The 22,671-nt window shown below is 39.5% G+C and overlaps 1 protein-coding gene across 3 annotated transcripts in view; it reads left to right on the plus strand.

Annotated features, from left to right (window-relative positions):
- UBAC2 (UBA domain containing 2) overlaps positions 1 to 22,671 on the plus strand; it is a 187,259-nt gene that overhangs the window by 3,864 nt on the left and 160,724 nt on the right. For all 3 annotated transcript variants that reach the window (XM_023621775.2, XM_023621774.2, XM_023621776.2), the window contains exon 2: positions 20,311 to 20,438. In XM_023621775.2, coding sequence (XP_023477543.1) covers positions 20,311 to 20,438 — 128 coding nt within the window. The remainder of the gene's footprint in view (positions 1 to 20,310; positions 20,439 to 22,671) is intronic.

Below are 22,671 nucleotides of genomic sequence, written 5' to 3' on the forward strand. Positions count from 1 at the left end.
CTCCTCCACCTCGGGATACAGACAGGAGTGAATGATAGAGCAAATTCCTGAGATGCAGCGGGCCCTGTCTAGAGCACGGGTCAGGAATGCTTCACCTGGCCATGGGAGGGAGGATGGGAGATTGTTCTTGGTGATGAGAGCAGTGTTTTCCAAATGCTGCTTGTGTCCTGGCAAAAAATCAGCCATGGAGCTTTCTGAGTGTCCAGATTCCTGGGTCCTATCCCAGAGAGTCGGATTCAGAAGGGCTAATGTAGGGTTCAGAAGTCTGAATTTTAAAAGCATCGCCAGGAGATTCTAATGGACAGACAGATTTAGATCAAGGCAAGATGGTGGCCTGCAGGGGGGTAGGGAGAACAGTTAGAGTCTAGTGGGGAGATGCCGAAGACCCGGATTAAGGTATTAACAGTGAGAATGGGCAGGATGGAGAAGAAAGATTCCAAAGATGTGGAAGCAGGTAGGTTGTGTCAATAAAGCTTGTTGGATTGTGGGGGAGAAAGGAGTTGAAGGTGACTCTGGGTAGACAGATAGTGTTACCGTTCACTAAGATAGGGAATGCAGAGAAGAAGGAGCTCATTTTGGGGGAGGATGAGTTCAATTCTGGACGTGTTTAAAGTTGAGGGGTTTATAAAGTGCAGTTGGAGATACCAGGGGACATTTAGAGAGAGGGAGCTGGACTGGACGTGGTTAGGTGGGAGTTATGCCATGGATGTGAATGAGGGCGTCAGGAGCAGTGAGTAGATTAGAAGGCTGCGGACAGAACTTTAGGCCGTTCCAATATTAATAAGGGATGGGTAGAGGAAGAGGAGACTGCAAAGTAGGCAGAGATGGGTGTTTCTTTGGGAGAAACCTGTCTTCCTCAGTCTGGTTTGATTTACCCTGATTTACCCTCTTTCATTGTAAACAAACTCCTCCAGCTTCTTCACTGTCTCTCGTCACAATGACTCTGATTGCCAGACTCTTGATCCCCTCGTTGTCTCGAGTTTACAGCTCATTTTGGGCACCTTCCATATCCAGTCTGGAACCCAAGTTGTGCTCACTTCAAAACTCTCGGAGGCCTGGTACTGCCATCCTGCTTTCCTCATCTAGCCAGACCCCCAACCTTGTATTAATTTATGGTGTCTAATCTGAGCTGAGTTGCTGGAACCACTGCTCAGTTATGTTTCTTGGATTCGGTCATGTCTGTATGCTGTTCCCTTCATCCCTATCCTCAGGACTGTTCCAGTCTCCACCCATTCCACTCTTAGCCTGTCCAAAAACTAAGGCTATCACCTGGGCAGGCCGTGCCCTAACTTGTGTCTACACTTGAACAGTTGGTAAAGACTTCCCAGTGTAGGCGATAACTGAGCTAATTTTTGAGGGATGGCTAAAAGTTTGTCAGGCATGCAAACTTTGTTCCTTTCCCCCAATCTAGAAGGATGAAGCACCCTTCTCCTAAGAGGCCCACCCTCCATCTATTCTTAACTTGTTCTTTGCTGCCTTTTCTAACGACACTCCTTCATTCTTTCTGGGAGAATGAGCCTGGCACATACTTAAAGCTGATGCTTTCTCCTGTGGGTGCCCAGTGGGCTCCTCAGAGACTCCCAGAGTACTTCAGATCCCTTATCTGTGGAAAGGAGGTAATATTATCTATTTTATTGGGTTGTTATGAAGATTAAAAGAGTTAATATGTGTAAAGCTTCTAGAATTTTGCCATGGTAAATAGTCAGAGTTAAGTACTTTTAACTGGATCCTTCGTCTGAGTCTATCCTTAAATGTACAAAAGCATAACCACCGCATCCATTGACCTTATCCTGTACTTTCCCAACTGCTGACCACTTTCTGTCTTCTTCCCAGCCGACCTTCTGGAGAGATGCCTTCACTTTTTTCCTTCCTCATTTCCCCTCACTCCTTAGCCCTCTGCAGTTTATCAGCTCTTCTTTGCTGGTCACCCCTGTGGCATGTTCTCTGTTCTGTGCAGCCGCTGCTGCCCCACCGCTCCACTAAAACTGCTCTGGATCAGCCAACCATGGGCTTCCACGCCAACAGATCTAATGGGTGCTTCTCAGTCCTTATCTTAGTGGAATGTTCTCTTGCTTTGGCCTTGATGAACACTTCTCTCTAAAATTCTTTACTCCTTGACTTTTGTTTTTAAATTCCATACTTCCCTGGCTCTCTTCATACCTCCTGACCTCATCTACTTAGATTTTTTTCATATCCTCTACTGCATTTGGCATAAATGGGGTATGGATCACTTTAAGGAGAGCAGTTTCAGGGGGTCATTAAGGCCCAGACCTGCTTTTGTTGAGGTAAGGAGTGAAGCAGAGGCGGAGAGTACACTGTAGGGATAGGCAGTGGGGTGAATCTAAGGGAGAAAGCTGAATTCAGCCCTTTGGAGACTCAGATGCTGGTCAATGCCCAGGGTGTCATGCTAACTAAAATTCACACAGCACTGAGGTGGGAACCAGTGAGAAATACAGTTTTCAATTGAGCTGAAACTTTTCCTTGAGTGAAACTGTTTTTGATTCGAAAGGTTAGTTAGGGAGTCTGGAGTCAGATGCAGTTAGGGAAGTTTGATGAACCCAAGGTCCAGTGGTGTCTCCTGTGGGAAGGACGTTCATCTCGCTCTAGAGATGGGCGAGCCATAAAGACTGGTGGGGTCCTTCAAGGTCCCCAGCTTCATTTCAGTATTTAGGGTCTTCAGTATTCATGTTCCTGAATCCTCTGTCCCCAGCATAAATGCTGAAATGGACACGTCCAGAAATTACCACTGCACGGTAATTGTGTTCTCGGGAAGGGCCAAACCATGTTCTTGCTGACATATTCTTTCTTGAGGTATATATTCAGTATGTTGAATACAAAACTTATGGGAAATGTTCAAAATAAATCTTCATTTTTGTCTCTCACCATCTCTTTAAAATGTACTTGGATTGGAAAGCTTTTTGCCTTTATGAAAATGTATCAGGCCTTATGACTTTTTATTCACTCTTCAAGTTATTGATTCAACAACCATTTAATGAGCACTCCGGCGAGCCAGCCACTCTTCTAGGTGCTCAGAATTCAGTAGTAAATAAAAACCAAAAGGCACATTCAAATAGCAATAATCTTAGGTAACAGAAGTCACAAAACATAGGCTCAATTTAAAAATTAAAAGTTTCCAGTTCAAGATATTAATCAAGACTCCAGTCTTCACTCAAAGATAAGACTTTTTCTCCCTCCTTCTCCCAGTTAAGACTTGTAGTTGGCAACCACTTTCTGTGAGAGAAAGGGGTGTGGTTGGTTTCTGCTCCTTTTCTGTTCCCCCTGACCCTCAGATTTCCTGTTTTGACCTTACCGGGTTCTACATGGGGTGGAGTGGAGGAGGGAGGAATGGTGAGGAACTAGGCTAGTTCTCATGTGGCTCTCTGAGCCAGGCACGTGGTTAAAGCTGACTCTGCCCTGTGGGCTCTCGAAGATTCCTGTGCTGGCTACCTCCTGACCTGGGAGGATGCATCTTTATGTTGGTGGGCTTTGTTTGGTGACTCTTCCTTAGCTCCTAGGACCTTAGGTCCACTTACGGTTTCCTCCTTCTGGGGTCCTTTTGGCCTTATTGAGGGTGATGTTAGACTGAACCAAAGATGACCCCACTGCTGACTCCTGCATGTGGTCCATCTCTGCTCTGCTGGAATTGCTTATTCTTTGCCTGGGTTGTGCGTTTTGATCTCAGTGATCAACATGGCTTCTCCTCCTTCTTCTCTCTAGAAATCTGCTGTGCCCTGCCCTCTGGGGTCCCATATTTAGCTCACTGAATAGGCTCATTGAGCCCCCGACTCGGCTTGAATGTGAGGGTGTGGTTGTACTCACAGCACTGCCACGGTTCACTCCACAAAATTCCTCTCTTCGCAGCAGAGAATCTCCCCCTTCCATTCACTCTTTTTATATCATCATTGGACTGAGAGGAATCTGAGAGTCATGGGGCTGCTTTTGATTCGTTTTCTTTGTAAATTCTGCATTTTGGTGTGGAGCCTCCTGTTGTATCAGCAACCCTTAGTGGAAACTCCAATTTTATCATCTTTTTTCACTTGGGTTTCTATTTTGTGGGCCAAGAATCAGTTGGCTGGCCTCTCTAAAGTTGACTTGAGGATTTATATATTTCTGCTCTAATTTCATTCTTTGTCACAGTAAAGGATTAACTCAGCAGGCCTGAGTTGCCCAAGCCGTGCATAGTTGCCTTTAATACTTGACTCTGTGGATAAGCTATTTCCCACATTTCTTCAGTTTTAGGGAATGTATCTTTGAACCTCTCAAGGAATATAGTAATTATTCAAGAATTTTAACTGAGAAGGAAAGACAGAAAAGTAGAAAAGGATAAGCTTGAGGGAGGATGCTTTTTTTAAAAAATTTTTATTGAGTTAATGATAGGTTACAATCTTGTGAAATTTGAGTTGTACATTATTGTTTGTCAGTCGTGTTGTAGGTGCACCACTTCACCCTTTGTGCCCACCCCCCACCCCCCTTCCCCCTGGTAGCCACTAATCTGTTCTCTTTGTGTACATTTTTAAATTCCTCATATGAGTGGAGTCATACAGAGATTGTCCCTCTCTATTTGGCTTATTTCACTTAACATAATTCCCTCAAGGTCCATCCATGTTGTTGCAAATAGGACGATTTTGTTCTTTTTTACAGCTGAGTAGTATTCCATTGTATATACATACATACATACATATATATATATATATATATATATATATATATATATGTACACCACATCTTCTTTATCCAATCATCTGTTGATGGGCACTTAGGTTGCTTCCACATCTTGGCTATTGTAAGTAATGCTGCAATGAACATTGAGGTGCATAGGACTTTTGAAATTGCTGACTTCAAGTTCTTTGGATAGATACCCAGTAGTGGGATAGCTGGGTCATATGGTAGTTCTATTTTTAATTTTTTGAGGAATCTCCATACTGTTTTCCATAGTTGCTGCACCAGTTTGCATTCCCACCAGCAAAGTATGAGGGTTCCTTTTTCTCCACAACCTCTTCAACATTTGTTACTATTAGTTTTAGATATTTTTGTCATTCTAATGGGTGTAAGGTGATATCTTAGTGTAGTTTTGATTTGCATTTCCCTGATGATCAGCGATGATGAACATCTTTTCGTGTGCCTATTGGCCATCCATGTATCTTCTTTGGAGAAATGTCTGTTCATGTCTCCAGCCCATTTCTTGGTCAGGTGGTTTGATTTTTTGTTGTTGAGTTGTATGAGTTCTTTATATATTATGGATATTAAGCCTTTGTCAGATGTATGACTTGCAAATATTTTTTCCCAGTTAGTGGGTTGTTTTTTGGTTTCAATCCTGTTTTCATTTGCCTTGAAGTAGCTCTTTAGTCTGATGAAGTCCCATTTGTTTATTCTTTCTATTGTTTCCCTTCTCTGAGAAGACATGGTGTCTGAAAAGATCCTTTTAATACTGATGTCAAAGAGTGTACTGCCTACATTTTCTTCTAGAAGCCTTATGGTTTCAGGTCTCACCTTTAGGTCTTTGATCCATTTTGAGTTTATTTTGGTGAACGGTGAGAAAGAATGGTCAATTTTCATTCTTTTACATGTGGCTTTCCAGCTTTCCCAGCACCATTTGTTGAAAAGACTTTCTTTTCTCCATTGTATGCCCTTAGCTCCTTTGTCGAAGATAAGCTGTCCATAGATGTGTGGTTTTATTTCTGGGCTTTCAATTCTGTTCCATTGATCTGTGCACCTGTTTTTGTACTCGCACCATGCTGTTTTGATTACTGTAGCTTTGTAGTATGTTTTGAAGTCAGGGATTGTGATGCCTCCAGTTTTGTTCTTTTTTCTCAGGATTGCTTTAACAATTCTGGGTCTTTTGTTGCCCCATATGAATTTTAGGATTCTTTGTTCTAATTCTGTAAAGAATGTCATTGGGATTCTGATTGGGATAGCGCTGAATCTGTAGATTGCTTTAGGTAGAATGGACATTTTAATTATGTTTATTCTTCCAATCCATGTATGTGGATTGTCTTTCCATCTCTTTATGTCGTCATCCATTTCTTTCAGAAAGGTTGAGGGAGGATGCTTTTAAAAAGTTTCTTTTCAGTCTAAAAGTAAGATTAACCACATTATAGAAAGTTTGGAAGATAGAGAAAAACCACTGTTAGCATTTCAGTTAATTTTCTTCATCTTTTTTTCCCGTACACATTTAAGCTCTTGTTTTAAATGAGCTGATTTTGTTATTATAAAATGAATACATTTACATCAAAGAAAATTCTGAAATATGGAAAAGCAGTAGGGAGAAATAAAAATAGCATTTATTGATATCTTGAGGTTATACTTTTTCCAGTGCAAAAATGAATATCCAAATAATTAAAAATAAATTTATCACACTTGAATACTATTTTGTAACTTGCTTTTATTGCACACAACAGACTCTTAAAATGTAATCATAATGGCTATGTGTGTATTCTGCCTTTTTGCACTCTGCTTTTTTCTCCTTTGTTGTAGGCATTTCCTCAGTATGCTATTCTTGCAGAATTAGGTTGGTGTCTCCATCCTTTTATTTTATTGTAGGAATGCTGAGAGCTTCTTAATTTTGATGCTTTTGGAAGTGAAAGAAGATTAAATAAAGAGTATTATCTTATAACTTTTGATACATACTGCCAAATTCCAGCCTCAGAGGATGATACTTATAACTTTACCAGTAATTTAAGGGAGAAAAGCTTGCTTTACTTAAATTATTACATTTAATTTCCACGTTAACTCTAAGTAGTGTTAGTCTTCTTTTTCCACAAATGAGTATGTTGAGGCTCAGAACATAATATGTTTCGGATTACACAGCTAGGATGTGGAAGAGTGAGCATTTGAACCCAGGTTTGCCCGCCTCCAAAGTCTGTGCTCTTTCCACTGTGACATGCCACGTTAAAGGGACTAAACTGCTGGAAATTTAGTCCCTTTAAGGAAAATGGCTAGGAGCAGTGGCAATATAACTTCTAAGCCTTAGGAACAACATCCGGGAAAAAGAATCAGAATCTAAATGAGAGTTCTACATATCTCTATATAATTTCTTAGAATTTTTCAATCTACAGCTAAGTGTGAGTTATTGTTAGTTTTACTTATGTAATAGTTACTATAACTGTAAATTTTACTTACGTAACACTTACTACCAGGCACTGTTCGAAGCAGTTTCCATGTAGTAACTCATGTAATTCTCAGAACAACCCTGTGAGCTAGGTAGGATTATTCTTCCCTATTTGCAGGTGAGGAAGCCGAGGCCCACACTTTTCAGTAACTGTCCCAAGATCACACAGCTCGTGAGGAGCAGGACTAGAGTTTGAACCCAAACAGTCAGGCTCTGTATTCTGTGTTCTGAACAAATGCACACCTCTGCTTTTCAGACTTAGAGAAGTTTATTTACGTTTGTCTCTCTTGACCACTGGGATATTCGTAGGCCAATGATGAAGGTCGTAGCTCAGGTTAGCAGTGGAGCTTCTTTCCCCATGACTGGAAACTGCATTTCTGTGTCCTGGCAAGTCGCTCCTCGTTCCTCCCTGTGTGACCGCTGCAGCTGCTGACTCATGTGCTCCACCGAGTTCCTTCTGATGGCTTTCCATCCACAGGTCTCCCTCTTTCTTCCTAAATCAGAACAAGATCCAGTTTTACTTTCAGTAGAGATGTTTTGTGTCCTAATTAGGATCTTTTCGTAGTAGCTAATGCACTATTTAATTCTATCGTGTATTTTTCTCATTCCCTTCTCTTCCCTTATTAGTCAAGTTATTGTCTTCCTTCTCCAACTTTCTCCATTCTAAACTTGTCTTAATATCAGTTTCACTAATGAAGGTGGAACCTACCTTAAATCAAGGTACTTTAAAAATGCATTTCTATAGAATATTAATAAGTACAGCCTGATAAAGAATATCTTGTAAATAATTTACTCCAGCAGTTTTGAAGTGTGCTTTGTGGAACAGTGGTACTTGAGGGGCTCCTTAAGTTTTTTTTTTAATTAAAAAATTGTTTTTATATTTAAACCAAAAATTGTATTGTTCAGTTTATTTTACTTTTTACAGCTTTATTGAGATATAATTGACAGAAATTTTATATATTTACATTGTATGTGATTTTTTTTGTTGAGGAAGCTTGACCCTGAGCTAACATCTGTTGCCAATCTTCCTCTTTTTCTTACTTGAGGAAGATTGTTCCTGAGCTAACGTCTGTGCCAATCCTCCTCTATTTTGTATGTGGGACTCTGTCAAGCTGTGGCTTGATGAGCAGTGTATAGGTCCGTGCTAGGGATCAAAACCTGCAAGCCCTGGGCTGCCAAGTGGAGCATGTGATCTTAACCACTACACCACTGGGCTATCCCCTGGCTGTTAACATTTTTCAAAGCAAAATTGGGCCTATATACAGTTTCATATTCCTTTTTCTTTTAACCTTCTTAAATGAATTTGCACTATGTCGTTAAGAGTGTTCAAAGCTGACTTTTAACATTGTTTTTGTTTTGCCTTACTACAACATTGAAACATGCTTGCTGCTAAAAAATTAGAAAAGCACACAAATACATAATATAGAGATGACTAGTCCCATGTAATTACTCTCCCACCTAAATAACCATCACTGATAGTTGAGTGCTCAGTCTTATAGACTTTTTCCATGCAAGCGCTTACCTATGCATCCTTCCTCTTGGAGACACACTTACATATACATGCATACACATATGTGTACATGGTGTACACAGAAGTGGCATTTGAGCATATATTTTGTTGTGTTTTCCCAATGTTATCTTAGATAGAGAATCGTGACTTTGAAGGATTATAACATGTTTTCGTATTGAAGTATTTTTCTTCAGTCTTTTCCCATTTAAACAATGTTGTGGTGAACATCTTTATAACTAGGTTATTGATCACATCTTTGACTTCATCCTAAAGAAATGATCACAAATGTGGAATTACAGGAAAGAATAGGAACATTTTAAAGCTCATGATCTGTGTTGCCACATCCTTCTAGAAAGGTTGTAGCGCTTGACACTTCTCGGCAGTTTAGGATCCTGTCTTTCTCACCAAAGTCTTGTTAGCAGTTGAGCACTTTAACTTAAAATTATTTTTGCCAGTTGAGAGGTTAAAAAATGGCATTTCATTGTTGAGTTAATCTGCATTTCTTTGAATGCCTGGGAAGGTGAACTTTTTTCCCCTTTCATATTTATTAGCTATTTTAATATATTTTTTATACTGATTTGACTGTTTGTGTCCCTTACCCATTTTTCTTCTCTTGAAGTATTAGTTTTGTTTTGTTTTTTTAATTTGTAAAAGCCCCTTAAGGGTGTTAACTTTTGTCTTGGTGTGTGTTGCAGATATTTTAACCACTTTTCAGTTGCTTTTTAATTTTAATCATGAAGTTTTTTCATATAAAAATTTTTCTTTCATGAATAAGTCATTAAAATAAAGGGATTTATTAGCTCATAAATTTTATTTGGCCAAATTCATTCTTTTCTTTATCAAGTCCTAGGCCTCCTGAGATCTGTTAAATATTCATCTAACATTTTTTGTGTCTTATTTTGTCTAATTATGCAGATAATATATACTCCTCGTACAAAGTCAAACAACGCAGAAGAAGAGAAAGTGAAATTTTCCCTTCTCCTCAATCCCAACAACACTTTGGAGGATATTCTTGTAGATTGTTTTTCCCCATGAATCCAGTGTGTGTGTGTCTACTTAATATAAGAGTAATCTATGCAAATGGTAAAAATGTTTAAATAAGGATATAATATGAATTCTCACTGGGAGTGACCATTTTTAAATTCTTTTTTTTTTTTTGCTGCTTCTAGTATAGCTACTATTACAGCTTTAAATGATGTATTTATGCGTCTGTTGATTTATCAATTACTGGTTCTGTTTATGGATTCCCCATAATGAAAGAGGAGGAATTTGCATACCTCCAACCTCTCCTTCATCTTTTAGTTTTGATTTGGTTACCCCTTGTAATGGTTACCTTTATAATTTTAAATGATGGGAAAAAATCTTAGTTTCTTGATTTATCGGTTTTTGGCACAATCGGTAGACTCCTGTGAAAATGAGAAATTAGCCTAAGAACATGTGTATCTCTTCGTACTCTGATTCCTGATTTATATATGTATGCTGTGTGTGTTTACAGTCTGCTCTGTATTGGCAATTAAGCTTTCTGTGCTTTGTCTCTTGGGGTTTTTTTATATAGAAAATCAAAACAATAGCTATATTTACATTATTACACTTGTATATTTACTGTAGAGCCCAGGTGTGTGATTGGCGTCATAGAAGGAAATGAAGCCCTAAGTCAGAAAACCTGTGCTGCTTCAAGGAGTTTCTTAATTTCTTTTGATATTTCTTCACTACTTTAAGTTCACACTCAGCTACTATTTCTTGAATCTTGCATCATTTTCTTCTTGGATTCTTCCTTGTTTTTTTCCTTGGAGTAAACTTTTTGAGTAGAGGACACAGGTGGTGAACTTTCTGGATACTCGCTTGGCCATTCTTGTACACGGCGAAAGACTGGATTTGTCAGTAGCTGGTGTGGGTTTCCTCTTTATTTATGGCTAGATCTTTGTCCCCAAGAGGCCTGTACCTTAAATGGCAGGGCTGACTGTAGGCTTTATTCATGTGAGGCATATGAATAGACCGGTTTGCATATAGCATGTAGGGGTGGAGCAGGTGACCAGGCAAAGGACAGTGAGAGTCCCCTGTAGTGAGCAAAGTTAGATGGGCTTGACTCTTTTTATGAATTTTGCTCTTGAGTAAAGATGCCCTTCTTCTTGCTGTCCCCCTCCCACCATTCCCTATTGCCCAGACTGTCATCTCTTTTGGAAGTTTGAAGTTTCCCCAAGCTCTTTTCTACTTTTTCTCAGACCTCCGACCCTCTACGTGTCCTCTCTATGCAAATTGTCCCCTTTCTTTGGAGAGTGTTTCTTAGATTTTATTTTGGGGGCGAAGCCTTTTCTCCAGCTGGGGTGGTCAAATGAATGACTGTGTGTGAGAAGGAATGAGAGAGAGTGTGTCAGGGGGTGGGGTTTTGTGGAAAGACCGAATGGCCCAGCTGTCACACGTGCACGTGTGGCACTTATACTACTGGGGATGGTTTAAACAGGATGTAGGCCCAACATTAAGTGCCATTGAAACAAAAGTGAAGATAATGACTCCCATTTCAGTTAATTTTTGTCCTAATTGTATCAAAGAGAAAGCCTCAGTTTGATGCTAGTCTGAAATACCTCTCTTAATCGCAGCTGTCCGATAGACAGTCACCTCAGGGATGGTTTTGCAGGCCAGACTTTGAAAACTGGCAGGCCACTCAGATGTGTTTTGTTTGATCTTTGTGTTGGTGGTGAGGGTGGGGTGGGGGACAAGGAGGAGAGTTACTTTCTAACATATTAAAATTAGAATATTTCAGACAGAAATCCAGATTTCTCTTATCTCTTGAGGCAATGATCTGGCGACACCAGGGCTGTATGACAAAAATCCACTGATCAAGCACCTTTTGCCATCTCCTTCTCCTGTTTCACTGATTCCTGCCTGGCCTCCTTATGCACTGAATTTACAACAGATTTTCTTGCCAGTAACCATACATTTTCTCTTTTTAAAATTACCTTTTTGGGCCAGCCCGGTGGCACAGCGGTTAAGTGCGCATGTTCTGCTTTGGCGGCCCAGTGTTTACCAGTTTGGATCCCGAGTGTGGACGTGGCACCGCTTGGCACACCATGCTGTGGTAGGTATCCCACATATAAAGTAGAGGAAATGGGCACGATGTTAGCTCAGGGCCAGTCTTCCTCAGTGAAAAGAGGAGGATTGGCAGCAGTTAGCTCAAGGCTAATCTTCCTTACAAGAAAATAAATAGTTAAAATTACCTTTTCTTTTCTCTTACAGTTTATCATGTGAGTCTAGAACTATCCACAAGTTTTCCTGATTCACCTTTTCAGAGTTGTTCCTACTGTTGAATAATTTATCCTATATTCATGTGTAACATTCATAATTTTCTTACTTGGGGCTTTTAAAATTATTATTTCATTAAAATTGTATTCCTTGTCTAAGTAGCACTTTAAACAGTTACTGCTTTTTATGGTTAATGAAAGGCTTGATGTTTGTATTAAAATCTCCCTAAGGATAAACCCGAGTGGTGTCCAGCATAGCGGCAGGATTGAAATAAAGTATAGGTGCCTGATGCCGTTGTTGATGTCTTGCCCACCTGACACACTTTGCTCTGGTGTGCAAGCCTTTCTTTTTAGTTCTGTTTTAGAACTTCTTTTTTACATTTTATTGCTTATTCTTTTTTTTCCCCTAATTCACACCGTCTAAATATTTTAGGTATAGGATACATTTTTTATCTAGAGGGCAAGTCCTCCTCCTTATTGCCTCTTTTTTTGTTCTTTTCTGGGAAAACGTAGCCTTTGCTCCTTTTCATGTTCCTGATAAATTTTACAAGTATTGGTCCAGTAACAAGGGTTTATTGGCTGCCCTCACGAGCCAGGCACTCTGCCTAGTTGTTTCGTGACCTGTGTGAGCAGCAGTGTGGCAGGCCCCCGTGTCATTGAATTCTCCCTAGTGCATTAGGAATAGGAGCAGATGGCTTACAGCGTTTGCTTCTAAACACCATAGGGAAATGAGTGTAACAAAAATAACCTGGAGACCTTTTGATTCTCGGGCAGTTTTATGGAAATCTGTGTTGAGATGGTCACCAGAAGGCATTCCTTCCTCCCTAACTTGGTCACTGAGGATAAGTTTCATTAAGTTTCTTTGAGGAAGCTCAAAGGTACAAATAAATCATGGTGGAAGCCGAAGGTGTCCCTTGCAATGCTTGGGTTGCTGCACTTTTGCGGACTTCCATACTTATTTTTGGTTTAGTCCCTTTAAGGAAGTTCCTTCATGAGGCACCAGATCACCTCATTCTTGTGTGAACCCTGAGAAATTTACGAAACAGTCAATTAGTCAGAAATAGGAAAACCGATATGGTAGGATATGGCTGCCTCTCCTCTCGGTGGTGTGAACCACACTGGGGTTTTTGATGAGTGTGTTTTTACATGGCTGACTTACGAGGAAGGGTAGAGTTGCTGGGTTGCTGCCTTTCTCTTCCTCCCTCTGCATCTGTCTTCAGCTGCGGTGCTTCGGTAACAGCCCACGTGGCTAAGCTTTGCAAGACCTGTGGTTAGTGTCTTCAGTATGTAAAAGATGTGTATTTTTATTCAGGTAAAATTCACATAATATAACGTTCACCATTTTAACCATTTGAAAGTGTACAATTATTGACTTCCAGTACATTCACATTGTTGTGCAATCATCACCAACCACTATCTAATTCCAGAACATTTTTATCACCCCGAAAAGGAAACTAGTATCCATTAAGCAGTCATTCACCATTCCCTCCTCCTCCCTGCCCTTGGCAACCACTAATCTGCTTTCTGTCTCTATGGATTTTTAAATTCTGGACATTTCATGTAAATGGAATCATGCAATATGCGGTTTTTTGTGTCTGGCTTCTTTCACGTAGTATAATGTTTTCAAAGTTCATCCATATTGTTGTGTGTATCAGTACTTCATTCCTTTTATGGCTCAATAATATTCTGTTGTAGCATATACCACATTTTGTTTATCCATTCATCTGTTGATGGACATTTGGGTTGTTTCCACTTTTTGGCTATTATCATAGTACTGCTATGAATGTTCAGGTTTTTGTTTGAACATCTGTTTTCACTTTTCTTGGGTACATAGCTAGGAGCAAATTTGCTGGGTCATATGATAATTCTATGTTTAACTTTTTGAGGAACCAAAAAGATAGAAAAGATACATGTGGAGTACTAGAAATAGTAATAGTGAAAATCCCTTTAGACCATGGACCATTATTATAAAGATATCATATTTCCTTCTTATATATTAGAAAAACTTTTTTCTTTAGAGTCAGGCAGAACTGAGTTCAAATCTCAGCCTCTTTACTAACTAGCTGTGACCTTGGGCAAGTTATTAAACCTTTCGTAACCTATTTTTCACCTAGAGCATTCAGGCAACTAATTGCTGCCTTAGGATTACTGTAAGCATTCACTGAGATGGTATTACACAGGAAGTGCTTTTTTTAGCACAGTGTCTGTCATAAAGTAATCCACATATACTGTAATAATTATTTTAGGATAATACATAGTCACCAAAGCCTGATCACTATTTGCTACAAAGAGATGTCTGTGTACTTTGATTGTATCATAGAGGTAGAATGACCCAAAAGGAAACATCTTAAGCTTTGGTTTTTTATATCATCTTTGCAATAGATGTTTTGCATTTTTACTCGTAGATTAATGCATTGTGTGTTATTCTCAAAATTTGTAACATCTCTATTTTCAAAGGTGGAGGAACGTGCTGCAGATAAGTAACTTTTTTTAACCTTCCATTTGACCACGGCTTGGGTTCTTCATGTATGAACCACTTCCTGGCTCCATTCACAGAGAGGCCAGAAGATTGCTAGTGGCTAGCCTTAAGTCAGTGCATAAAGATTTAATGAAACTTTTTACTGAATTAGTAACTAGTTAAAGAAGAATTATTTTTTCTAATTCTTAAAATAGATTTTTATAGAAAAATTAAAGTCTCCTGTGAGCTGATCATTCAGAGATTACCACTGTTAATGTTTTGATAGATACTTTAAAAAAAACCCCATGTATTTATGAACTATTAAAAAGTATTATATAATTATATTACCAGAAGTATTTTGCTCTTACTGTTTAGGAAGATCTTTCCAAGGCATGAAATATTTTTCTACAACCTACTTCTTAAAATTGAATATTATTCCATTTTATGGGTAGAAGATAATTTACTCATTTTCCTATTGGATATTCATGTTTCTTGTCGTTTCACTATTATAAACAATGCTGTGATGAGCATCTTTGTAGCAAAATCGTTGTGCACATCCATGATAGTTACTTTTGGCTAAATTCCTAGATGTAAATTTTTTTGCATCAGAGGGTTTATATATATTTTTAAAACCTTTGGTCAGTTCAGCATTTAGTAAGTGAGTACCGCTCCGTGTTGCAACCTCCCCAGACTGCCATCTTTTTGTATTTCCATTCACAATTGCATTTACTTTTGTTACACACTTTGTTACTTTTGTTACAGGGCACCACTTTGACTTCTATTATTGCTGTTTATGACTATATATGTCTTTCACTTAAGACCTACCATGCAGGTGAAAATCCCTTTGCACCGTGGAGTTCTATTTCAATGCGGCATAGGAAGCACTTTTGTTTGTATAGGTCTGCCTCAATTTATGATGGGGTTACGTTCCAATAAACCCATTGTTAAGTTGAAAATATCATAAGTCGAAAATGCGTTTAACACACCTAACCTACCAAACATCCTAGCTTATCCTAGCCTCCCGTAAACATCTCAGAACACTTAAATTAGCCCAAAGTTGGGCAAAATCATCTAACACAAAGCCTATTTACAATAAAGTGTTGAATATCTCACGAGGTTTATTGACTACTCTACGGAAAGTGAAAAACAGAGTGGTTGTGTGTGTACAGCTTGGTTGTCAGAGTATCGGTTGTTTACCCTCGCCATCACGGGGCTGACTGGGAGTGGCAGCGAGCTGCTGCTGCCCAGCATCACAAGAGAAGGTCATACCTCAGATTGCTAGCCTGAGAAAAGGTCAAAATTCAAAATTTGAAGTATGGTTTCTATTGAATACGTGTTGTTTTTGCACCATTGTGAAGTTGAAAAATCAGATGTTGAACCATCGTAAGTCAGGGACTGTCTGTAGTCAGATTGTCAGCATTAGAAGTTGGTTCTGCCACTCTCTAGCCATTTTATCAGACACCTCTTCTTGCACAGCATTTCAGTGTGCTCAGCCTCACTTTATGCCTTCTATTTCTACAGTCTCATTTAGTATAAGCTGGTCTGATTTGGTAAAGCTTATTTTTCTCTTCTTCCCGTGGGGCTTCTTTTCTATGGCCATTCTAGACTACTGAGGGATGATGGATGAAAATGTTTTCCTGTTTCTTGCCGGGGTGATAGTTCTGAGATACATTCACAAGGCTTCTTAGAAAACCCTGCAAGATCAAGCACTCATCAGAAACATCTGTCACTCATAGTGGTGGCCAACTTGTATTGACTCTTCCTCCCCTTGTCCCTCCCTGTGTCCTTCGCTCCTTCCTGGGATCACATTCCAAAATAAACTGCCTGCCTGGGAGCCTTTGTTTCACCCTTTACTTTCAGTGGAACCCAGGTTAAGACATTCTGTAATCATGGATGGGTAACTTACCCTTTGAGTCTCAGTTTTCTCATCTGTATAAATTTGGAGAGGGTAGTATCTACCTCATATACTCATTCATTCACCAGATACTAGTAACTGAACACTGCCATGTGCCAGGTGCTGTTCTGGGTATGAGAGTAAAACAGTGAGCAATACAAACAAGGACGCTGCTTTCATAGAGTTTGCATTCTGATGAGGGAGACAGACAAAAAAGTAAATAAAGAATTATTTCAAATAGTGGAAAGTACAATGAAATAAAACATAAGGATGCGGCCCAGAGCAATAAAGTCATGAGGGAAAGCCACTCTGAGGAGATGCTATTTGAAATGAGAACTGAATGAAGAGAATAAGCTGGATGTGAGAAGAGCATTTTGGGTAGAAGGAGGAGCAGATGTAAAGGCCCTGAGGTGTGAGTGAGTGTCAGGAGCAAGGCAGTAGACATAAAGTGCTGTGTATAGGACTTTGCACTTGGAAAGTGCTCAATAAATGTTGAGTAGTATTAGTAGAAAGATTAGATTGAAGGCATAACCTATCATTAACTACACAGCAGTAAGTGGCCAGTTTTACCTTGTGAACTGACAAAAATTGGCTTCATAGAATAAGCAGATAATTGGGCAGGATGTGAATAGAATTATGCAGTACACTTTTCTTTGCTCTTGAGATGGTGACTTACATTGATTTGCTTTGCTTTCCTAGTATAAACTTCACTTGGTGGATCCTGTATTATCCTTTTTATGTATTGCTGGATTCAATTTGCTAATATTTTGTTGAGAATTTTACATCTATGACAAGGGGTGTTGGTCTGTTTTCTTTTAATGTCTTGGTCTGATTTTGGTATCACTGTAATGTCAGCTTCATAAAATGCATTGGTAAGTGTTCTTTTCTGTATGGTGGAAAAGTTTCTGTGGAATTGGTAGTCTTTTTCCTTTAAATGTGTGGTAGAATTCTCCATTGAAACCATCAGACCTGGAGTTTTCTTTGTTGGAAGACTTTTAACTATGAATTCAATTTCTCAATTTTTACAGGACTATTCAATTTATCCATTTCTTTTTGAGTAAGTTTTAGTAGTTTGTGCCTTTTAAGGAATTTATCTATTTCATCTAAGTTGTTGAATTTATGGGCAAAAAGTTGTTTCTAATATTCCCTTATTATCCTTTTAAAAATTTATTTAATTGTGATAAAAAGTACATACATAAAATTCACCATTCTAACCATTTTTAAATATACAGACCAGTGGTGTTTTTAAGTACATTTCACAATGTTGTGCAATACTTATTATCCTTTTAATGTCTATGGCATCTGTAGTGATGTCCCCTGCTTCTTTCTTGGTAATTGTCTTCTCTTTTTTTCTGGTCAGTTCTGTTAGAAATTTTCTCAAAGAACCAGTTTTTAGTTTTATTGATTTTTCTCTTATTACATTTTAGTTTTCTATTTCATTAATTTCTGCTCTTAGTTATTTCTTTCCATCTGCTTGTTTAGGATTTAGTTTGCTCTTCTTTTTCTAGTTTTTTAAAGATTGTAGCGTACATCATCACTTGAGACCTTGTCTTTTCCTATATAAGCATTTAAAGCAGTGCCCTTTAAGCAGTGTTACCAAGTTTAGTTTCTCCTGAGGCCTCTCCTTGGCTTGTAAAGGGCTGTGTTCTCCTTGTGTGTTCACGTGGTCCTTCCTCTGTATGTATACGTCTGTAATGTCTCTTCCTTTTCTTATAGGGACGTATTGGATAGGTCCCTCCCATATAACCTCTTTGACTTTAATTGCATCTTTAAAGGCCCCATCTTTGGGCCTTTACATTGGGGGTTGGAGCTTCAACATTTGCATTTTGGGAGGACACAGTTAAGTCCATAACACTGATTTTCTGTCTACTTGTGTTATTGACTACTGAGAGAGGAGTACTGAAGTCTCCAACTAAATTTGTGGATGTATCTGTTTTTCTTTTCAATTCTATCAGTTTTTACTTCATGTATTTTTTTTTTTTTTTTTTGAGGACAATTAGCCCTGAGCTAACATCTGCTGCCAATCCTCCTCTTTTTTGCTGAGGAAGACTGGCCCTAAGGTAATATTCGTGCCCATCTTCCTCTACTTTATATGTGGAACACCTGCCACAGCATGGCTTGTCAAGCACACGTGGGATCAGAACTGGCCAACCCCAGGCCGCCGAAGTGGAACATGAGAACTTAACCGCTGTGCCACTGGGCTGGCCCCTACTTCATGTATTTTGAAGTCCTTTCTCAGCTCTGAAATTCTGTAATTCACCATGTGCCCTCACCATGTTTTATTAGGAAAATTATCAAACATGCTTAAAAGTTGAAAGAATGTGAATAGCCATATACCTACCACCTACATTCTACAATGAACATTTTATTGTTTGCTTTATCGTATACCCATGCCTCTTTTTATTTCATCAATCCATCTTTTTTTTTTTTAATTTTATTTTTTCCTTTTTCTTCCCAAAGCCCCCCAGTACATAGTTGTATATTCTTAGTTGTGGGTCCTTCTAGTTGTGGCATGTGGGACGCCGCCTCAGCGTTGCTTGATGAGCAGTGCCATGTCCGTGCCCAGGATTCGAACCAACGAGACACTGGGCCGCCTGCAGCAGAGCGCGCGAACTTAACCACTCGGCCACGGGGCCAGCCTCTCTTTTTTTTTTTTTTTTTATTAAGATTATGATAGTTTACAACTTTGTGAAATTTCAGTTGTACATTATTGTTAGTCATGTTGTGGGTACACCACTTCACCCTTTGTGCCTTCCCCCCACCCCCCCCTTCCCCCTGGTAACCACCGATCAGTTCTCCTTGTCTATATGTTACCTTCCACCTATGAGTGGAGTCATATAGAGTTCGTCTTTCTCTGTCTGGCTTATTTCGCTTAACATAATACCCTCAAGGTCCATCCATGTTGTTGCGAATGGGATCTCATAACACTTTTGAGGTAGGTTCTCTTGTCTCCATTTTACAGGTGAGGAAGACTGAGGCTTGAATTGCTCAAGGTAGAATTTAGGTTGGTCAAGCTCACAGCCACACTGCTCTCCTATACTTTTGAGGTACTAGGCAATGGGCACCTCCGTTAGCTTTTTGATTTCCTGGAGCCTGGATTGTGTCTTGGTCATGAAGACTGTAAGCAACCACTTTCCTGATGGTTCCAATTTAGACATTCGTAAGACCTTAGCAGAGAGGAAACAGTTGGGTTATTTTTATATACTTAAGTTCAGTAACCACATTACCAACTGTGACTAATAAATTCACTCCCAGGACATTTCTTATGAATAAGATTAAAGTGTACTTCACACAATCTGAGAACGTCCCCTTCTGTGATACTTTCCTGTGGTCTTGCCTGTTGGTGATCTGAACATTTCATATGTGCAAGGGGCTGTGCAGGCTTTATGGCCAGTAAAGAGAAGAGGAGGCACGTGATGTCCTTTCTGGAAGGCAAAACAGGTTCAAAGCTCTGACTACTCAAAGTCGTGCCTAGAAACAAGGGTGCAGAGTCGGGGAAAAGCCCCTTAGGCTGTAATGGTTCACTGAGACTGATGGAGGGAACTGGAAATTGAGCTGTAATTTCAAGGCTACATAAGATTTAGACAAGGCTCTCAAATGGAAAACTGACTCAGGCTCCAGTAGTATTCATAGTGGAAAATCTCAGTAGCCACTGCAGTCAGCAACGTTACCGCTTTTAACTGCTTTTTAATTTTTTTTTAATAAATGTGTATATGTCTGTGAATCTTGGGCATGCTCAGAAACCAACTGGTCAATGTGATAGAAAACATACTCTTCTGTGTATTTCTTTACACTTTGGTGACCATCTTCTGAAAGGTGTTCTGTGGAAGTTACTGGCTATGAACTTGGTCTGGTCTCATGTCAGAGCCAGCTGACAGTGAAGCCTCTGCCCGTGAACCCCACTTGTTTCCAGTGCCCTTTGACCACCTCCCTCTGCAGGCAGATGTTTTCAACTATATGTTAATAAGAATTAAATTCCAGAGTTTGTGAACTTTGTTGTCATTCTAGTTCAAAAAAAGTGAATTCTCTTGCTTTTCACCCATGTGGTTTTTTAAATCTTAGGAACAACTATTCTGAAAGTGATTTTCTTTTTCCCTCCAGACAAGGCACCTCTGTCCAAGAGTCTTTTACTGGTCCCCAGCGCCCTGTCCCTTTTGCTGACCCTCCTCCTGCCGCACTGTCAGAGGTTCTTTGTGTATGACCTCCAAGCAGTCAAGGATGACTTCCAGGTGAGCTCTGCTTCTCTGGCCTCTGGGAGGAGAGAAGGCAGATTTTTTTTCTTGATTTACCTTTTCTTTCTGCTATTGTTAGTCCCTCAAAGCCTCTAAATTTCTAAGAAATATTATTTGCTATTAATATTCCATTAGCAAGTAAATTTTCTAATTGCATTTATTGATATTTTCAGCAAAGCGGATTGTAATGAAGCAATTGCAGTATTTCCTTTTACTAGGCACGTCTCTTCAGTTTCATTGTTTACTCATAGAAATGCAATTTATAATTTCAAGAGAATTAAAAACAATGTTAAATCTTTTTTTATGATTAGTATTTATACTTAACATTTTCAAAAACTTGCATCAATTTAAATATTGATGAGACGATCTGAGCTCTTTCAACTTCACCAGATTGTGAATCTATGAATTACTTTTATAGCAGTGGTTAAACCAAGTAGGAAATTTCTCTTGGGTTTTAGCTGCTGGGAAGAGCAGAACTCGAATGCTCCAAGATTTATGGGCTAATCTCACTGAAAATGGTGATGCTGGATCTGTCTCTGAGTTGGAGTGTTAGTGCAAATTATGGTGTATATCCAGCCACCTTTTCTTTGCTAAATACTTGATTAGCCATTTTAAGCATAATAATCCACTTTTTAATACTGACGCCTTTTCTTCATAATGATGTAATTAATACTGTTGCTCACGTTGGTGTCACCAGGTTTCTATGAAGATCTTTCAGTTATTTATCCATACTACTGCTTTCTGTGAGAATATCACATGCCTTTTATATTATTTAAGTTGCTATAATGGAGTGGTTTTCAACCTTCGCTGCACATTAGAATCATCTGGATAAACTTAAAAAAAATGTATATGTATATAGATGCCAAGACTTCACCCTAGGCCAATTGAGTCGAAGAGTCTAGTGGTAGGGCCTGGGCATTGATGTAGTTTTTAAAAAGATTCCCAGGGGATTTTGGTACATGGCCAACTCTGAGAACCACTGCTGTAAGGGAGTGTAAGGGCCCTCTGGCCTTGAGTTGGTACCTTCCTGGTTTGGGGAGTTAATTTGGTTCATCTGGCTAAGTAGGCAACATCCCTTCTACCACGCCACTCTGTTGGCATCTGTGGTCTCAAGGCGGTGACCTGCCTAGATGGAGGACAACCACTCTTTTGTGTAGGAATGTGAATAGCTACACTCCTGCTGGAACCTCCTCAGAGGCTCTTGGTGTGCATTTATAAGAGCTGCTACAGAGATAGGAAGTTTCAGTTCTGCCTTGGGAAATCTAAACACACACAGCTAGAAGAACATAATCCCGTAGAACAAGTGTATATTAAATCCTTGGGGGTTCATAAATGAAGTAGTATGGGGTGGGATGGCCCTGGAGAGCCTCCACGATGTGAGTTTCCCATTTGATCTGAAGGAAGGGATGACTGTAATAAGCAGTAGCGAGAGAAGGGCATTTTACTTCCTGAAGCAATGTGACCTTCAGACCCTTAGAAGTACTGTGTACAAGGCGTGGTTGGAGACTAAGGCAACGTTGGATTGGATGAGGGCAGGAGGGGCAGCTGATGAAGAGCTTTATTGTGCAAGTTCAGAATCTCCCAGATTTGGGCAGTTAAGGTGGAGATCCTGCCTTTAGTGTTCTTCAGGGTGAAGTGCAGAAGCAGTGCTTCACTGAGTGCAAGCCAGCGATCGGTCTTCGTAGTAATACCCAGTGCTTTGTTCTTAGACCAGGTCTCAAGTTTCTGTGTCCTTGAACGTATTTACAAAATGCAAGTTATTTAAAGGTATAGTTTCTAGTTTTATTTGTTGTTAACTGGGAAAAAAACAACAGCAAAAGACATGGAGTTCTATAAACCCAATTTGTTATGTTTTAGTAATCATAGCATCTGAATTTCCTTAATCTCTCAGGTTTTCCTAGTGCCTCTCAGGACTTAGCCCTGAGTAGAGTACTTTTGTTAGAATGTTAAATGTGGGAGTAGAAGACGTGGAGCTGTCTTTCATGGTCTCTGCATCTGCTCTTCTGTAAAGATGACAGTCATCATCATCTTACATTTGTAAAGTCCTGGACAGTTTGCAAAGTGCCCTCATGTACACTGTCCCATTTAATCATATTGATGGTGGTAGATGCTGGCCTAAAGTTTCAAGGTGATTCTCACGCAGAGTCATGGAATTTCTGAGGGAGAAAAGAGATTTAGTTTGGAGAGGTCACCTGTGTTCCATATGTGTGCTCATGATGGTCATTGCCTA

The sequence above is a fragment of the Equus caballus genome, chromosome 17, assembly GCF_041296265.1.
Source record: "Equus caballus isolate H_3958 breed thoroughbred chromosome 17, TB-T2T, whole genome shotgun sequence".
In the NCBI taxonomy this organism is placed as follows: domain Eukaryota; kingdom Metazoa; phylum Chordata; class Mammalia; order Perissodactyla; family Equidae; genus Equus; species Equus caballus.